This window comes from Pteronotus mesoamericanus, unplaced genomic scaffold (assembly GCF_021234165.1).
Source record: "Pteronotus mesoamericanus isolate MK-2021 breed Mesoamerican mustached bat unplaced genomic scaffold, CSHL_Meso_final scaffold_167, whole genome shotgun sequence".
Taxonomy (NCBI): domain Eukaryota; kingdom Metazoa; phylum Chordata; class Mammalia; order Chiroptera; family Mormoopidae; genus Pteronotus; species Pteronotus mesoamericanus.
In genome coordinates, this window is record NW_026555308.1 from 22,217,085 (window position 1) to 22,233,938 (window position 16,854).

Genomic DNA, 16,854 nt, shown 5'->3' on the forward strand with positions numbered 1-16,854 from the left:
TTTCTGAGTCAATTCACTCAGTAGGAGGGTGGAGGACAGCTTCTTCCCAGGTCTTGTAACCTCCATGCAAGCCCTCGTAGACCCCACTCTGGGTCCCTAATACTGGGCAGTTAGGTCCAAGTCCGGCCGGAATTCCAGCTGATCTTGCTGCGTACTAGCAGCTAAGCAGACGTGCAGGCAAGGTGGTCTGCTCCCCAGGGCCCAATGGAGGCCGGGCCTTAGAGCAACCCACCCCTGGGAGGAGCCTGCAAGATGCTCAGCCAATAAAGGTGGGAGTGGATGTTTGGGAAATGCTGCACCCAAGACTTGTTAGGGAGAGGCCTGTTAAGGCTGGGGAGCCACTCAACAGAGCTCGTTTCTCCTGGAATCTCCTAGTGCTTGCCAGATATTTGACATTTGGCCCTTCCTACAATCCCGCAGAGCACAGGTTAGGAAATGCCCCATCACACAGTAAAGTTGGTGATCCCAAGATGAGTTCGTCCTTGAGGCTGCTACGTGAAGACCGTCAGGCACCAGCCCAGAAGCCACAGCCTGGGGTATGGTGTCTGCTTAACACCCATATTTTACGTAGCTGTTCCTGTTTTCCTTAAACACCAGATGTTTGTTGTGCAGGCTGGTCTGTGCTAATGATCTTGTGGTCTCAGTAGAAGGCAGGAGCCTATGGGAACATCCCGACAGCAGCATCCTCTTCCTAAGTTGGGGGGAGTTGGCTGACGTTCCTCAGCCCACCCTGCTTTGGAAAGATGTTGAGGAAATTTAGGGCCAGTTATCTGTTTGCAGGGTTGGTGAGGCCAAGGCTGGTCCTAACGGGGCTGAACTCAGTCTAGGGAGAACTCTCTGGGTTAATTCTGCCAAACTTTTGCAGAAACTGCCTGTACCGTGTCCCCAGCACCTTGGGACAGCAGGGGCTAGAAAGGATTTAGCATGTTCCAAATGGGCCTAGAATGGAGTGGGCTCAGTCCCATCGCACCTTACCCTGCTGGGCCCTACCCCGGGCTCTGTGGACCCCACCCCTCAACCTTCTGGAAGCATCTGAGTCAGGAATGAGCTCTCTCAGCAGGTCAGCTGGATGGTAAGTGGGCCTGGCCACTGTGGGTTTGCTAGACTCACTGGAGAATTGGTCCACAGAGCCAGTTGGCTGGCCCCGGTGCCTTAGGGCCTGGGCAGTCTTTGCCCTGGGCTATAGAGGCAGGTAGGCCCCCTGTATTGGCAGAACTTTTCCATATAGTTCTGCCAGCTGCTCTGCACACCTAATTCCTAGGAGCATCTGGATTGAAGTGCCAGAAAATCAATAATGGACAGAAAATTCTTTCCTAGAATGGGGCCTCTACCTCAGTGGGCAACTGTTAGAAAACAGGAAGTCTGGGAGTTTCTTCCTGAGTATCACCAGGCCACCCAGCTGGACGCCTGGCCTCAGCCCAGAGCCACAGGTTCCCGGGGCTGCAGAAAGCCCCGTGGGACCAGAGTTTCTATGGCTCCTCTCCTGGAGGGCGCCTAGCTGCCCCTGTCCAGATGGCCCTGTTGGCCCTCGGCTATACGTGGGGCTGTCCTTTGCTGTGTTTTTGGAAAGAGAGCCCTGCTTGGGAAGAAAAGCTGCAGGGAGGGGGCCCCCCACTTGGCAGGAGCCTTGAGGCTTGTCTGGGGCCTAGTGCCCCATCAGAGAAGTCCCTCACCTGAGAAGCCTGTTGGGACACTGGCTGGTGACCAAAAATTAGGAGGAGGCAGGAGGGGCTTAAGGATCCAGGATGCAGCAAGTATCATTGAAGAAGGAGGGAACACCCACAGCATTCCATCAAGAAGAGAGAGTTCTTTTATTCAATCCAGGGCAACTGTTTTAAAAATCTGTACACAGGACAGTTCTGCACACCATACATGATCTGCACAGAGTCATGCATAATGAACTAATTAGCACAAGACAGGTAAGACTGCAGATGAACCTCCATCCACTCGGGCTTCTGCCGTTTTATCCTCCACAGACCTTCCTAGAAGACACGAAAATACATTCTGCCCTCACAGTTTCTAAAATAGAAACACTTGAGTTTTGAAACTTCTGGTCAGGTACTAAATGGAGACTGTGTTCCACTTTGGAATGGGCCTCAAGTATTTTCAGGCAATTGTTTTATGAGCACCAGGAAGGCTCTGCTAGGAGGGAAATAGGGCAAGTCCACACTGGCCCCAGGGTGGCCCACGGCACCTCGCCACAGAATTGCCGCTGTACCGGACCACTCCACAATCACATTAAACCTCCAGAATCCAAATTTCTAGCCTGTAATTTGCCAGCCCCTTCCCTACAGTGCCCTGCTGAGTTGTTCCTGCTGCTCTAGCTCGCAGTTTATCCTCCATCTCCTGACCAGCTCCAGGTCTACCCTGAGGTTGTCAGTCCCCCACCCCCACCCACTGCCAGTCCCCAGACCCCTCGTACTCTCTGTTCCCACAGAAATTCTTTGGAAGGCTGGAGCTGGGAAAGCACTGCAGATGAGAGAACAAGGAACTATAAGAACTGAGTGTTTAAACATGGTTTGTGGCATCTTTCCTATTCACGCATTGGGCACCTACTACCAGACCCTGTTGCGGCCAAAAGCTCCACTCACAGGTCAGCAGAATGGGCCCGCTGGCACTGCGGGCGAGCTTTCCAGTCCAGGGAGCACATCACGGGGCTGGCACACTTGGGGCAGGGCTACCAGATGGCCCAGGAAAGTGGCTGCCGGGGTGCGTCAGGCCCCTCAAAAGGCTCAGGCCAGAGTAAGGGCTTGCTGCCTGCTCCCAGCTGTGGGGAAACGCCAGTTTGCTTGTCACTGCCAGGGCACAAAGCAGCTGTCTTGCGGGGATGCTGACGTTCTTTTGCAAAGCAAAGATAATAAACCAGATAAGCCTTTTCAACGAGGCTGCGGAAAAGAGGAAACATGCACTAGAGAGCAAGGAAGTCGCAACAGATGTCGGCAGGAGATGCAAGAGACACAACCCTTAGAAGGTGCCAGGGCTCTACTCAGGCCGAGCAGGACCCCACATCCAGGCTCCCTGGAAGTGTCACCACGGACACCGTTGATGCTCAGCACAATTCCCAGAGGGCCCCTTGGCATTTCCAAGTTACAGGTTAAGGTTTATGTTCTCACCAGTAGGTCGCATTCCCAGAAACCTCAGCCAGGCCAGTCAGGATTTCTTGACACAGGCAACCCAGACCCCACAGAGGTATTAGGCTTGTTGACAGAAATGCCATCAGAGCACGAAGTACAACGACAATTTGTGAAAACAAATAAAAAGGTCCCCTTCTCCAGGTGGCTGCTGGCCAATGTGGTAAACATGGTTTTTAAAAGCAGCTTGGGTATAGCATGCTCACACAGAAGCTGAGCTGTAGCCTGCATGTGAACAGCCCAACAACACGAGCTAGGACAGCCAGATGCCCTGGGTGCAAACACCAGAACCCACACTGCGGAGGCAGTAAACGTGTGAGCTGGGCCCTGGCGTAAGGCTGAGAGCCTGGGGGCCCAGGGGAAGCACTATGGAGGGTTGTGCCTTCTCTGTAATTGTTCTATGTCATGAGTGAGACCTGTATGCGGCCAGGGCTGGACCCTGGTGCCACCACCCACAGATAGGAAGTCCCCCAAGCTGCCCCTTCTGCTGCCTGGCACCCCAGGTAGCAGGGAGATCAGGCTCTGCCACCTGAGCAAGTGCCCCAGCCCAGCCCGAGGATCAGCTGCCTCAGGCTCAGAGGGCATTCTGTGGCCAAGAGATGGAGGCCTCTGGACTGTGGGCCCTTCTCAACCTGGTGGCCTTGCTGGGTCAATGTGGCCAGGGCTCCAGGCTGGCTAGGAAGAAAGAATTTGAGCCCAGTGTCCTTCAGAGCACCTCTCAGTTAACAGCCTCCTCAAGTGGGCTGCTCCCAGACTTGCCCCTCCCCCGCCACCGGCCCTGCCAGGCCTCCACCCTTGGAAGTCTCCCCCAGGCCCGGACAAGTCTATCACCTCCTGGAGCACCCAGCACACCCGCTGAGCTGACATGTGCCCTTGGTTCCGGCCCTTCCCACAAGCCAGGCCACCCAATGCCCTCCAGAGCAGAGGAGGGAAGCACCAGGCCCAGCTGCAATCCTGTGCCCATCTGATCGCTACAGTCCCCACCTAATCACAGCAGGCTGCCACTATCAGATGTGCCACCCAGCTGCCACGCAGCTCACCTCAGTCATGGGGCGATCCTCCTCTGAACTCACAGCCCTACCCTGATGCTCCAGGCCTTCGCCAGGCTTCCTGCAGTGCTGGCCGCTGGTTCCGCGTCTGTGCAATGATCACGGTGCTAGAGCCCTGCCTCCTGTCTCAGGATTCCCCAGGGCCAACGACTCAGCCTTTCTTTGTCCTAAACTCTTTGCAACAGGGTCTCTCATTTTAGGGTTTCCATTTCCTGAGGAAAATGATCCAGGTTTTATAGCATTAAGACAGAAGTAAAACTTTGGTCTTGAACTACCTGACAGTGTCCAGACAGCCTCCCGGCAATTTACATTTTTGAAACTCCCTCAAAGGCAGGCTGCTTCTGTCGGCGCCCAGCCCCCGGGGCGCCGTGGCCTCACACGACCTGCAGGCTGCGCTCGTGCCCATCCAGCTGCACCTTGAGCTTGTGCAGCTCCTCAATCTCACGGTTGTGCCGCTCAGTTTTGTGGCGCACCAGTGAGCGGTAGAAGTGGATGGTGAAGACCACGAAAATGAGACCCACGGGTACCATGATGATGGTGGACACGAGCGCAGCCTGCCAGCCCGTGTGGCTGCCGGGGCCAGGTGCGGGGCCGGGCTGGTGGCGTGCATCCACAGGCAGGAACTTGATCCAGCAGAGCAGCACAACCTCAGCCAGGAAGAGCAGGATGCCGAGAACAGTGGAGAAGCCCCAGGCCAGCTCGATGTAGGGGTGCATGCGCTCATGCGGCGACTCGCTGATGGAGTTGAGGTTGTGGATGTTGCTCACAGCCTCCACGTTGGGCAGGATGCATGTGCTGATGAGGAGGGCGAAGAGGTGCACAGCCACCAGCACTGTCGTGCAGGCGCTGAAGGCGATGAGCAGAGGCCTTGGGTACTGGTACTGTGTCTCCAGCTGCACTTCCACCATGGCTACCTGTAAGGCAGAGCGGGTGCTACTGGGCTGGGCACCCACTTTCAGACCCTTGCATCGCACAGGGCGTCCTCCTTGCTGTTCAACTATTTTGGCCCTGGCTTGTGCAGCTCAGTGGATTGAGCACCAGCCTATGAACCAAAAAGTTGCCGGTTTGATTCCCGGTCAGGGCACATGCCTGGGTTGCGGGTCAGGTCCCCAGTTAGGGGTGTGCAAGAGGCAACCACATGATGTTTTTCTCCCTCACCTTCTCTCTCCCTTCCCCTCTCTCTCTAAAAATAAATAAATAAAATGTTTTCATAATTGAAAAAAAACTCCGTTTAAAAAAATATTTTGAACTTTTCTTTTTTCTGAGCAGCTAAAGAAGATCTCACTAGGAAAAAGAATCTAAAATACAGAAGAGATTAAAGGAAGCACGGGGCAGGGCAAGGCCACCCTCCAGACGCCTTCGCAGACACAGAATGCAGGGTGTATCTGAGGTGCTGAGCTATGAGCCACTACTTCCCGGGGGATACTGTCGGTATCGCAGCCAGGCTGCAGTGTGGCTTAGATGCAAAAAAAGTGTTCTTTTAGAAAAATTAAAACTGACCTTTCAAAAGGTAAAAAGAAAAAAAGTGAAAACTGAGGTTCCTCATGGTGCCCAGACTCAGAACTGCGCACCTAGACAGCCTCACATAGGCCACAGGGTGCATCTCTCAGGTGACACCAAAAGCCAGCGAGGGAAATCGACATGTCTCAGGGCCAGGAATGGGGATGGACAGGAGGGCCGGGGTGAGAAGGGGCAGCTGTGGGAAGGAGGCTGGGCAGGGGGGTGAGCTGAATCATCAACCACAGGCACAGGATGCCAACAGGCAACACCTAAAATGCATAAATCAAGAAACAGCCGTCTCCGCATGTTATTTGGAAACATTAGGACTGAGAAAGCACCAAGAGGCTGCCTCGGGGAGTGGGGAACACGGCTCTGCCGGCATTGTGATAAGTCTTGTCGCAGTACAGTTGACCCCTGAATAGCAACGAGAGTGTTAGGGGCACCGACCGTGTGTGAGTGGGCTCGTGCAGTTCAAACCCATGTCGTTCAAGGGTCAACTGTACTTAGTTTTTAAACATGTCATAACTGACAAAACAAAAATTATTTTTAAATGAAAGGAGGAGGAGGGCCCACAGGGGGAACCAGAAGAACCCCGAGCTTAGCTCTGTAGCAGCGAATGCTTGTAGCCATTTAGGCAGCACCTGCTCACCCCAGGCCTCGAGGCTCCCAAGCTGCAGACCAAGCAACATGCGCCTGCTCCTCCTTCTGCCCTTGCCCCTGCCGGGCCAGACTCCATTCACCCAGAATAGCCCCCTCTGAGGCCCAGCCCCGCCTAGAACCCCATCCCAGCACTCAGCACTGTGGACCTGCCCAGCGGAGGGTGTGGTCCAGGCCCAGCTAGGGCTCTGGGGCTCACCAAGGGCCTTCTCCCAAGTACCTGAAGGTAAAAAACCAGACAAGGAAAGGGGTGGGAAGGCAGAAAGAAGCCGGAGGAAGGCTTTTCCGCCCACTGTGTTTGCCTTCTAGATTTGAGCCATCCCTGTTTTTAACGACTACCAAGAAAGATTTCACAACTTCTAGCAACTGCCACCTCTTAGAGCGAGCACCTCATCCCCTCGGTGGAGATGGAACGTTTGGTAGTTACCAAGAAGACACGGCCATCCTAGCGGGCCACCTGAACAGAAACTCGGCAGTGATCATTGCTCCAAAAAGACAGTGGCCAACACCAGGAGTCGAGGGGTGGTCTTTTCTTGGTGCCCCTGTGGCCTGGGTAGGCTCTTGTTACCACAAAGGATATGGCCCAACCAAAGGATGTTGCAAACCACAGAGGGCACTGAGATAAGAAACAGAGATGGTTAAAAGGCCTACTAGGAAGCAGTTTTATTCTGCTTCAAGAGGAGAAAAGTCCAAAAGGCCATTTTTCATTGTGTTTAAGTGAAGATTTTAAGAGAGGGTCTCAGATCTCTGGGTCTCTGTGTTATAAAAGTTAAACAGGAGGAAATACACTTAAGGTTAGGCATAAGTGCTTACTCTTGGACAGAGAAACAGTTTTGCAATTCTAATTAGGGAATACATAATATAAAGAGGGGACTCCACCTAGCAAACTGCCTCTTTTCTCCAAGTCCCAGCCCTTGCTTGGCTAGGGTTCCCATGGCCAAAATGCTACCGGACAATCAGTACTGGTCACTTCTTTCTCCCAAGCTGCACCACAGTCTGAACAGTTGTCTGATTGACCGGTGGTCTGTGAAACTCATCAAGTGACACAGCTGCTTTCACCGCCCCGTCTTGGCTCCGTGCTGTTTCCCTTGCTTCCCAGTTTTCACTGCTATGGCGGAATCTCTGGTACACATGAGGCTGGGGCAGCCTCCCTAAGAGGGACCGTCTAGAAGAGAAGGCAAAGGCACTGTGTGGCTTCTAAAATGTATCCCCAGGCTGCTTAGTGAAGAACTTGCTGGTACACAGAAGACACTCCATCAATGCTGAAGAAATGAATTCCTACTGGGAAGTATAACTGCCATTGCTAAGCTAAGGACAGACAGCACCCTGGGGCCCCCATCCGGGGATCCTCGTCTCTCAGCGGTCACTATTCTCAGTCTAAGTTCACTTCATGCCCCTGAAGGCTGCCAGTGCACCTCAAACTACTCTTCTAGAATTTACTCTTTGTTTGATAACTTTATTCAAGGGCTTATTTTCAAATATTGAATAAGTGGTTTTAAAACCTTCAACTTGGACGAGCATTTTGTTGGCCGGAAAACAGGCAAGTTGCCCTAGGTTTGCAAGGCCGGGGTCTAAAAAGACAGCTGCAGACAGGAAGCGATTTCCGATCAGAGCCCCACACAAAAAGGAAACTCCACTGCATTGTGTCACGCAGTACTTCTCACAGGTAGTGTTTCTCCAAAGTTAAAAAAATAATTAAATACAGGCCAGCAAAATGTAATGCAATACTGTAATTCTTCTGTAGTGTCAAAAACAAGCTCTCATTTTAATAGTGATGTTTAAACTTCTCACACGCATTCCTTAAAATGAAGCTTGAGAAAATTCTTTTTCATGTGATGAAAACCACAGACAGAAAATCACTATGAGCCAAAGTTGGATGCCATGTGATTGTACACTTTTGTAATAACATTTTTAAAAAAGAAAATGCAAGGTCTAAATAAAGCTTTGCTTTAACCTAGACCTAAACCCAAATTTATCACTTCTCAGTTTGGGGACCTCTGCCCACCCTGGATTCAGTCACACCCTCACGGTGTAGGATGTCATTTTTCTAAGGGTGGCCCTACCAGTGACCAGGCAGGCCCTTGTCAGAGTGGCCACAGGCGCTCACTCTGATAGCTTTTTATTTTCTGCACTACCAATTTGACAACTGAGGCCCTGGACTGTGGAAAAACAATTGTTTTTGCATTTAAAAAAACCTGCTTCCGGCCCAAAATGACCTCTGAGTTTACAAGACAGAGAAGTGGCTGCAGCCCCAGGAATTCTGACCCCTGACATCTGCAACTTTAGGGCAACTCCCAAAAGGGATGTGGGCTGAGGGCTTTAAAGTCAACAGTGCCTGAGAAAGACTCTTGTCCTGGAAGATGACTCAGAAGGAATGTCACAGCCGGGCGGCTGGGAATGAAGTCAGAGGCTCCGCTTAGTCACCCCAGAGGCCGAGTCTGAGGGCATCTGCACCCCAGGTGGGCTACACTGTGCGAACCCCAATCAATCCCACAGTTCCTGCTCAAGTCCTTGAGATTTTCAAACTCTGGGGTGGTGCCTGACATGGGCAGATGTGGGTCCTTTTCTCCAGGAAACCCTATGCCCTGAAGCTATTTTAATTACCACTCTAACTTCGTTGCCAAGCAATCGTTTTATGTACATGTGAGAGTGATGCTTTCTGTGGGCTCTGAGGCTTGGGAACTCCCCTGTGTCCCCCAGCAACCTGTCTGGTTGATGGAGCACTCACCGTGGAGGAGACGGCATGTGGGGAAACTTCCCAATGGTCCATCCTGGCTGCCAGGGGGGCCCAAAGGGAGTACTTTGCTCCCCGCTGCATCACGGGACATCAGTTAGCCAGCCCATTTTACAGGCTACATTCCCACCAAGTGTTTGCACTCACCATGGCGAAGCCGGAGAGGAGGGCGGAGGTGCGGCTGGAGGCCTTCAGTTTGGCCCTGCTCAGGTAGAGCTTCCTCCAGGAGAGGGCCTGCACGGAGTGGTGGTTGGAGGTGACCAGTTCCAGGTAGCTGCGGCGGACCCAGTCCCGGTAATCCATGCCCTTGTGGCCTGGTTCAGAGCAGGCAGGAGTGGAGGGGTCCACAGGCACATTGAGCTCGGCACTCATGATGGGAGCCAGACTGGGGGCAGGAGAGGGACACACTCAGGCATCCCAAATGGCTCCTGGGGCCTGGAAAATCCAGAATCCAAGCCCAGTTAATCTTCTCTGGGGCCCGCTGAATACACCTTACACTAGAGCTTTGGGGACCAGAGACCAGTGTGAGTGGGGGGCCCTGGTCTCTGATGCAGCCCCCCACACCAGCTATAGGAGAGGAGGGTCAGGGATGCATTTCCAAGAACCGCCACAGTATCCAACATTGTTCCTCTGCAAAGCAGGAATTCAGGCTCCCATCCCAAGCTCTTGGGTGAATGGAATTCCAAGGCTGGCTGAGAGCACCTAAGATGATTCTCCAATTTGCACCCATCATCGGGGACTAGGGAGCTGTACCATTTAGAAAGATCCCAGAACCTCATTACCAAGTCTGGATCTGACCTGTGTGATGCTGGGCATGACACCTGACCTTGCTGACCTCATTCATCTTCAAATGAGGACATCCCGCCCTACAGGGCTCTTAAACAAAGTAATGAACTCAGAACTGTATTTTGATGTCCAAGTGTCGCCAGTGAAATATACCTTTCCAAGCAGCTGCTAGTTTTTCAAACCCAACTTAAATTTTAATCAGCATGGCTCACCCTAAAAAATACTTGGTTGTATACCTAAAGTACAGCCACATGCAGACTGAATTTGAAACCTTTAGCAAAATGAAAAATCAGCCCTGACGGTGTGGCTCAGTGGACTGAACCCTGGCCTGTGAACAGAAAGATCACCAGTTCGATTCCCAGTCAGGGCACATGCCTGCGTTGTGGGCCAGGTGCCCAGATGCGGGCATGGATGTATCTCTCACACATTGCTGTTTATCTCCTGCTCTTTCTCCCTCCCTTCCCCTCTCTCCAAAAGTAAATAAATAAAATCTTTAAAAAAAAAATTAAATCCCCCAACTGACACGAGAATGTTTTACGAAGAATGGAGACTGGAGATCCCTGGGGCTATCCCAGGTAGACATCTGGTGTGACAGTAACACGGAATGAAGGTCAGAAAAACTGATCTGTCAAGAATTATGAATTTAAACCCAAATCTCTACTAATTCAAATAGGATTGGTGGTCTCCTGTGGCCCAAGGGTCTGGTCCTGTGTGGCTTGCACATGGGGATCAGCTGTAATTATTATGCAGGGCAAGCTTCAAGGGCACGGGCACCTCACAGCTCAGTTGGCATCAGATATTAATTTGTGCAGTTAGGCCCCCAAAAAGGCCCCATGAAAAGCCTACTTAAAGCTCTTACAACAGACCAAGGAGCGTGGCTGGGGATGGGTGGGTGCGGTCGGGAGTGTCTGCCAGGGCCAGCAGCTGAGGAAATGCCCGGCACCCGGTCCGTCCATGCCAGTCCCTGAAAGGGCTCCACAGGAAGGTCCTGGAGGTCGGAAGGGCTCCGTTTCAGTGTGCTTTCCTCTTTTGTTCACTGCCAGGCTGTGGAGGCACAGCTTTTACTGGCCAGCTGGACCCTGGGGAACAGTTCTGTGCTCTCCTATTTCTGCTAGGGATGTCAATTACTAGGTCAATTACCAGGAAGGCCTACTTGGAAGCCTTGGTCACTGCCCCCTTGCCCGCATCTGCAGCCAGCAGCACTGTTTTCTTAATTACTGGAAGGTCCCTTCCCTGGGGGAGAATTCTGAGTAATGTTGCTCACTAACCAATCCCGTGGTTAGCTCCAACTAATTTAGAATGGCGTCATTTGAAAATGCATTTTTTTTCTTTCTTTTTTCCATATGTAAAAGAAGTGGGCCTACAGGCATGATAAAGACAGTGTACTGCATGTGGAGGGGTGAAAGGCATAACTTTTGCCCCCTCAGAGCACCTGTCTCTCCACCCAACATCCTGCATCAAAGAGATGCTTACTGGGCCCTAAAGTAAGACAGCATTTGGTATCTAGGCATCAAAGATGAAAAAGCTGAGGATCCTGTGAGTTCCTGTGCCCACTGTGGGAGCAAGATAAGGGTGTGAATCTCATCCAATGAGCTAAATGCTTTGGGGGAGGGGTGTGAGGGCCAAGGGAGCAGAGGAGGTGCTGCCTGCCTCAGCTTTGGGCAGGGAGAAGGTCCTTTTAGGGAGCTAGGATAGGGGACAAGGCCATGGGTAATGAAGGCAATATTGGCAAAGAGGGAACCTCCCTCAAAGACAAGATGCTCCCTCTGCGGGAGGGTTCTGAGAGGCAGGGGACATGGCAGGAAGGCTGGCTGCAGAGAGTCAAGAAAACAGGGAGCAGGGACACAGGACGTAGGTGGTGCTGGATTCCAGGGCAGCACGGGCTGGACTTTCTCTGACGGTGCCTGGCGTGAGTCATGGAAGGAGTTAATGAGGGGAAGGGAACAATCTGGGGTCAGTCTAGTCTGTCTGCCCAATGAAATGGCAGGAGGGCCTGGTGGCCTCCCAAAAGACAAAGGCATGCAGTGCTGAAGAAGAGGAAAGCCCTGGGGCCATCAGTGAGCAGGCGGCTGGGCCCAAGTTCCGGAGGGTGATGAAGAGTTTTCGAGGCAGCGGGGTCTGACGGCAGTGAGGTCTTATGGTGACCTCCTGGGAGTGGCCAGGGCAATCCCAGAAGCCCTGTAAACATCCTCAGAGTGACTGCGGAGGGAAGGAATAAGGGCTGCCTGTCTGCACGGAGCCTGGATCCTGAAGATAGGAAATTCACTTCCTGCGGAGGGAGCAGCCTAGACCTGATTCAAATTCATCCTATCCCTCTACCAGCCCCACTGTTCTCCCTTGTGCCAGGCGTACCCTGTCCGAAGAGGCGCAGAGTTTAGTCCTCACACTCAACTCGAGCTGGGGGTAGGGAGGGACAAGATGGAGCCCGACATTTCAGTCAGGTGGCAGAGGCTCTAAAGGATGCTCTCCTGGAGGAATCTTTAAGGGACTTCGTTTGTTTCTATATAAGGGAAGTCAGAGAAACGAGGTCTAGTACGCTTACGGGGACTCCCTCTGCATTAGTTACCCTCCTTGGCAGGCCTGTTTGAAACACAGACAGGGGGTGGGTTTGCCTATCTTAACTTCCTTTAAACATCTGGGGCGTGAGCAATGGTGAGCGCCCCGCAGAAACGTCTGTTTCTCATTCTCTCTTTGTCATACCCGCGCTGCGGCGGCTGCGGGGGGCCCAGCAGCTCCCACAGGGGTCTCCTAGAGGCATCCATCATCATCTACGTCCCTCCCCCAGCCAGGGAAGCCCCAGCGGCCGCAGGACCCTGACTCGGCCCGTGCCCCCAACCTCCCAGTCCTCTCCACGCCGCTCCCCACCCGGGGATCTAGTGGGGCTGGGGTTACCTGCCCGCCTCCCTACCCTGCAGCCGTCCCATTCCGAGCCTGCCCAAAGGAGAGCCGGAGCCCTACCCCGTCGAGTCTCCTGGTGCAATTCCAGTCCCGTAGATGAGGCGGGGAGCCAGTTGCCTCCTCTAGACCCCCCGCGACGCGCACTCACCGAGCTTCTCTGCCCATTCGTCCCTCTCGGCTCCGACTGGGCTCGGGTTCGCAGCCGGTGGCGGCGATAGCGCTGCCTGGTGTCCCAGCCAGGGCACAGAGTGTGGCCCCCTCCCTTCTTTCTCCGGTCCCGCAGAGTCCCCCTCGGCCCCGCCCTCTCCGGGTGCCCTGCTCCAGCCAGCAGGCCGCAGCCGCTGCCAAGGCAACCGCCCGCTACCCTCACGTGACTCGCCCGCGGGGGCGCTGCGGGCCACGTGACCCGGTGGGCCCAGAGGGGCGGGGCTCGCGGCCCTCCTTGGGGGTCCAGGGACGCCGTGCCGGCTAGACCCTGGCCCTGGCCAGGTGCAAGAACCCTCAAAAGGTCCACACCTCTCCTGTCGCCAGGCGCGCCTCAGGTAGCACTGGACAGGGATTGCTGCGGCTGCTGCCACGGGAGCCGGAAGCCCGGGCATCCCTCGTTCTCTGGCTCCTTGGCCAGCCGCGCAGCCGTCCTAGGCCCCGTCCTAACAGAGCTGTTAAGCCGTGTGGTCTCAGCCTAGGCCTGGGTAGCAAGTCCAGGGTAAGACAGGCCCTGCCCAACGCGATGTGTGACGGTCTAAGACCAGAATGGGACCACGGGGTGTCCAGGGTGAGTTCCAGAAGATGTCCAAAACCGATCACTGTCCCTATCGAGGAGTGGAGAGAGGCCAAAAGGGCGCGTCCTGTGAAGAGAGGGAACAGGGTTCCTGTTATCTGACTGCAGGGAGGGTGGGAGTGAGGTGGGGAAAATGGATGAAAGGGCAGGCTCTTTGGGAAGGGCCCAGGCAGCCACGGGCGAGTTTGCCTAGGTGGACGGTGACACTACGCAGATCGCTAGCTGGAACTGTCAAGTGATCGCCCAAAGCACACGCCCCTCTCCCAGGCTCCTTGAAATCCGCTGGGGATCTAACCCGAGTGCCGCGCGCACTCGGAGTTCTAACCCTGGTGAACGCGCACGGAGAGATGGCACCTGGGGTGAACGTGTCTCTGCGGTGCTCCTGCGCCCTCCATCCGCTGCTGCAGGGAAGCTCTCGCGCCCGCAATGGTAAACTCTCCGGTTTTACAACCGAGACATTCAAACAAGAGCGTTCTTTTCAGGAAGTGCACATGCATGATTCACTACGGGGTGAGACCAGACGGCCCCGCAGAGTCCTTCCTGCATGCCCTACATAGGATTTTTCCATCTGTCACTGCACTGAACCGTGACACATTTATCCAAAAAGGATACCTTTCCATCCAGGAGGACACTTACAAAACAGACTAAGCCAGTTCCCCCTCTGGTTACTGCCCTAACAAAGGTTATAGGAAAATCCTGGAGTCTGATTACTGCCCCGCCTCCATGGTTACAGGAAAGGGGTTATTTGAATTTCAGAGGGCAAAATCCTCAGAAAGCAAGCACACTGTGGCTTTCGAACCTCAAAGCTCTTCATTAAACAACCTGGGGAACAAGAAGAAAAACACTGTAAACTACAGTAGTTGTGTCATAGATGAGGATTCTTTCAGCAGTGGTCATTTGCTTGGTTGAGTTCTCAGCCTTGAAGCCTGAGAGCACATTCTTCACAAAGCTTCCTGTGCTAGTCAACGATGCCTCCACCCCAAGCACCTTTATCCAGCATGTCTGAGCAGAAGCAAAATGTGTCATAATTGCCAGTGCTAGTTTCCTATAAAAGAGAAAATGGCTTTTCCCCACCCCCAGAAGATTAAGGAAGGCGATGGTACCATGTTGAAAGGAGAGAGATGGAATGATCACAGTACTAATGGCTGGAGGCGCCCAGGTAGCTGAGTGAGAGTTCCACAAGGTGTTGAGAGGTTCGAATAAAGGTCCACAAGCACCAGCCACTCAGCAGTCGTCTGGGCTACAGTTTGTGCTGTTATTTTCCTAGTTGGTTCACCTCAGCAAGTGACTTCCTCCCCCAAGGCCCAAGCTACCCCACACTTTAAACAGACCAATTCTTTGAGGCATAGCCCTGGGGTCAACCATCTGCTGGTCTTCCTCACCCACGGATGCCCTGCGTTCAGCGGAGACCGTGGTCCCTGCTTTCCTCTCCGCCCCAGATCTTATTATCCAGCCTGGCCTCACAACTGGCGGGAACAATGGGTCCAGTCCTCTGACACACCAGGTGTCCCCTGGGCCGTTCACTGTTACGGCCTAGCCCTTGTCATGCCCCTCAGTGAAATCTTAACTTCAAATATCCTGCTTTCTGACCTTTTCTCACTTAGTTCTAAACCCATCGCCTTTCTTCCTCCACCCTGCGGAGACCCCCATTTCTCCCTCTCAGCCTCCTTTCCTCTTCAGCCCGACCCCTTCTTGCCTCCATCTTTCCCCAAGAGAAGTCAGGGCAAACTTCACAAGGGAGCCATCATCGTCACTTCCTTCATTTCTGTGACCCACTGACATTGTGTTACACCCAGGAGATATTTCAGCCATTGCCTTTCCTGTCATTTCTCCCTCTACCTGGAAACACACTTTTTTTTTTTTTTTTTTTTTTTGCCCTGGTGACTCCACCTGACTCCCTTTTCTCCTTGTGCAGGCTTTTTTGCTGTGTCCCCCCCAGATGTGGGTATTTCTGAGGGTCGTCTGGGTCCCCCTCTTTGTACTTCTTCCCGATTGGCCTCACCTACCTCCCTTGTTTCAGGAGCCTGATGACTCTCAAATCGCCCCCAGCCCTCATCTTTTCCTAGCTTGGCAGGGGCGCCCCAACTTCACCATGCCCACAGCTGAATCCTCCTTACGCACCTCCTGGATCGCCTGTCTCAGGGGCTTTTGTCAACCACCCAGCGGGTGACACTACTATAGATCTAGTGTCATTCTTGACTCTTCCCCTTCCCATCAAGTGCTGTGAATTCTCCTGCCTACATGTCTCCAGAATTTCCCCCATTTCCCCCTGTCCCCAGGGGCCTCTATACTAATTCAGGCCACCATCGCCTCCAGTCTACATTATAGTAAGAGCTTTCCGCCTGTCCCCTTCCAATCTATTCTTCACGTTGCAAAGTGAAAAATCCCCCTGTGTCTCCCTCCTCCCCCCGCTACCCGCAGCCCTTCAGTGTCCCTGGGGCCTTGGATCCACTTGGCCCCTTAATGTGATTTAGAGGCAGAGCATCTGCTCCCTCCTCAGCTTGCTATCTCAGCTGCCTGGCATTCCAGAGGCCTGAGTCACATGCCCACACAGCACCGTGTGCTACCCTGTATTGGCCTTTTTGCCTCTGATCAGATCTGGAGTTTCGTGAAGGCAAGGGCTGTGTCTTGCTTGCCATCATTCCCATTGCCTAGCAAAGTGCACTTAGGGATCCTTTTGGATTTAGTAGTTGTTCAATAAACATTTGCTACATTCTATGGAATAAGAACACTGAACTTGCCCTGACTGGTATAGCTCAGTGGATTGGATGTCATTCTGTGAAACGAAAGGTCCTGGGTTTGATTCCCAATCAGGGTACATGCCCAGTTGGGGGCTTGTGAGAGGCAACTAATGGGTCCTTCCCTTTCTTTCTCCCTCCCTTCCCCTCTCTCTAAAAATGAATAAATACAATCTTACAGAAGACTGAACACTATCTCACAGGATCTGCCCCAAGTTAATTTCTAAGGATGTTTTCTTCAATGAGATGTTAATATATGGTAATTGTAGCCCACTTTAATCAAGTATGCTTAACATTAAACATAAATCAACTTACAAAGGGAAGGAGAAAACATGACTTTTTCCAGTAATGATTCCAAAGGAAATACTTCCACACAGCTCTTTTACCATGTACCCTGGAAACAAGATCTAGTTATATTCCTATTTCCAAAAGTCAACAACAGAACATCCCTCCTCTAACTCAGTTTAATAATTTTTTTCCCAAAATATAAATGTTGGAGCAGAAAAGTAAATTTAAAATAGTAATGATATTTAGTTCCAGCCAAGATGGATGCGTAGATGGATGGATGCACTTTGCCTCT

The 16,854-nt window shown here is 52.9% G+C and overlaps 1 protein-coding gene across 2 annotated transcripts; it reads right to left on the reverse strand.

Annotated features, from left to right (window-relative positions):
• Window positions 1–2,866: 2,866 nt before the first annotated feature.
• Window positions 2,867–13,029, reverse strand: ORAI2 (ORAI calcium release-activated calcium modulator 2). Of its 2 annotated transcripts, none has more exons than XM_054589765.1 (3): window positions 12,904–13,029; window positions 9,219–9,506; window positions 2,867–5,094 (listed from the first exon to the last, which is right to left on the reverse strand). In XM_054589765.1, exons 2-3 carry the CDS (start codon window positions 9,441–9,443, stop codon window positions 4,555–4,557), a joined length of 765 nt encoding a protein of 254 aa, XP_054445740.1. In that variant the 5' UTR covers window positions 9,444–9,506; window positions 12,904–13,029; the 3' UTR covers window positions 2,867–4,554. The 2 variants fall into 2 exon arrangements, with proteins under 2 accessions (XP_054445740.1, XP_054445739.1); XM_054589764.1 differs by having other exon boundaries at window positions 9,219–9,456; window positions 12,904–12,989.
• Between the last annotated feature and the right edge of the window lie 3,825 nt (window positions 13,030–16,854).

Bases quoted from the DNA above. Each gene is read 5' to 3' on its own strand.
- ORAI2 (XM_054589764.1), bottom strand. The intron at 5,095-9,218 runs GTGAGTGCAAAC...TCTGCCTTACAG, and splicing joins TCCTCTCCGGCTTCGCCATG to GTAGCCATGGTGGAAGTGCA.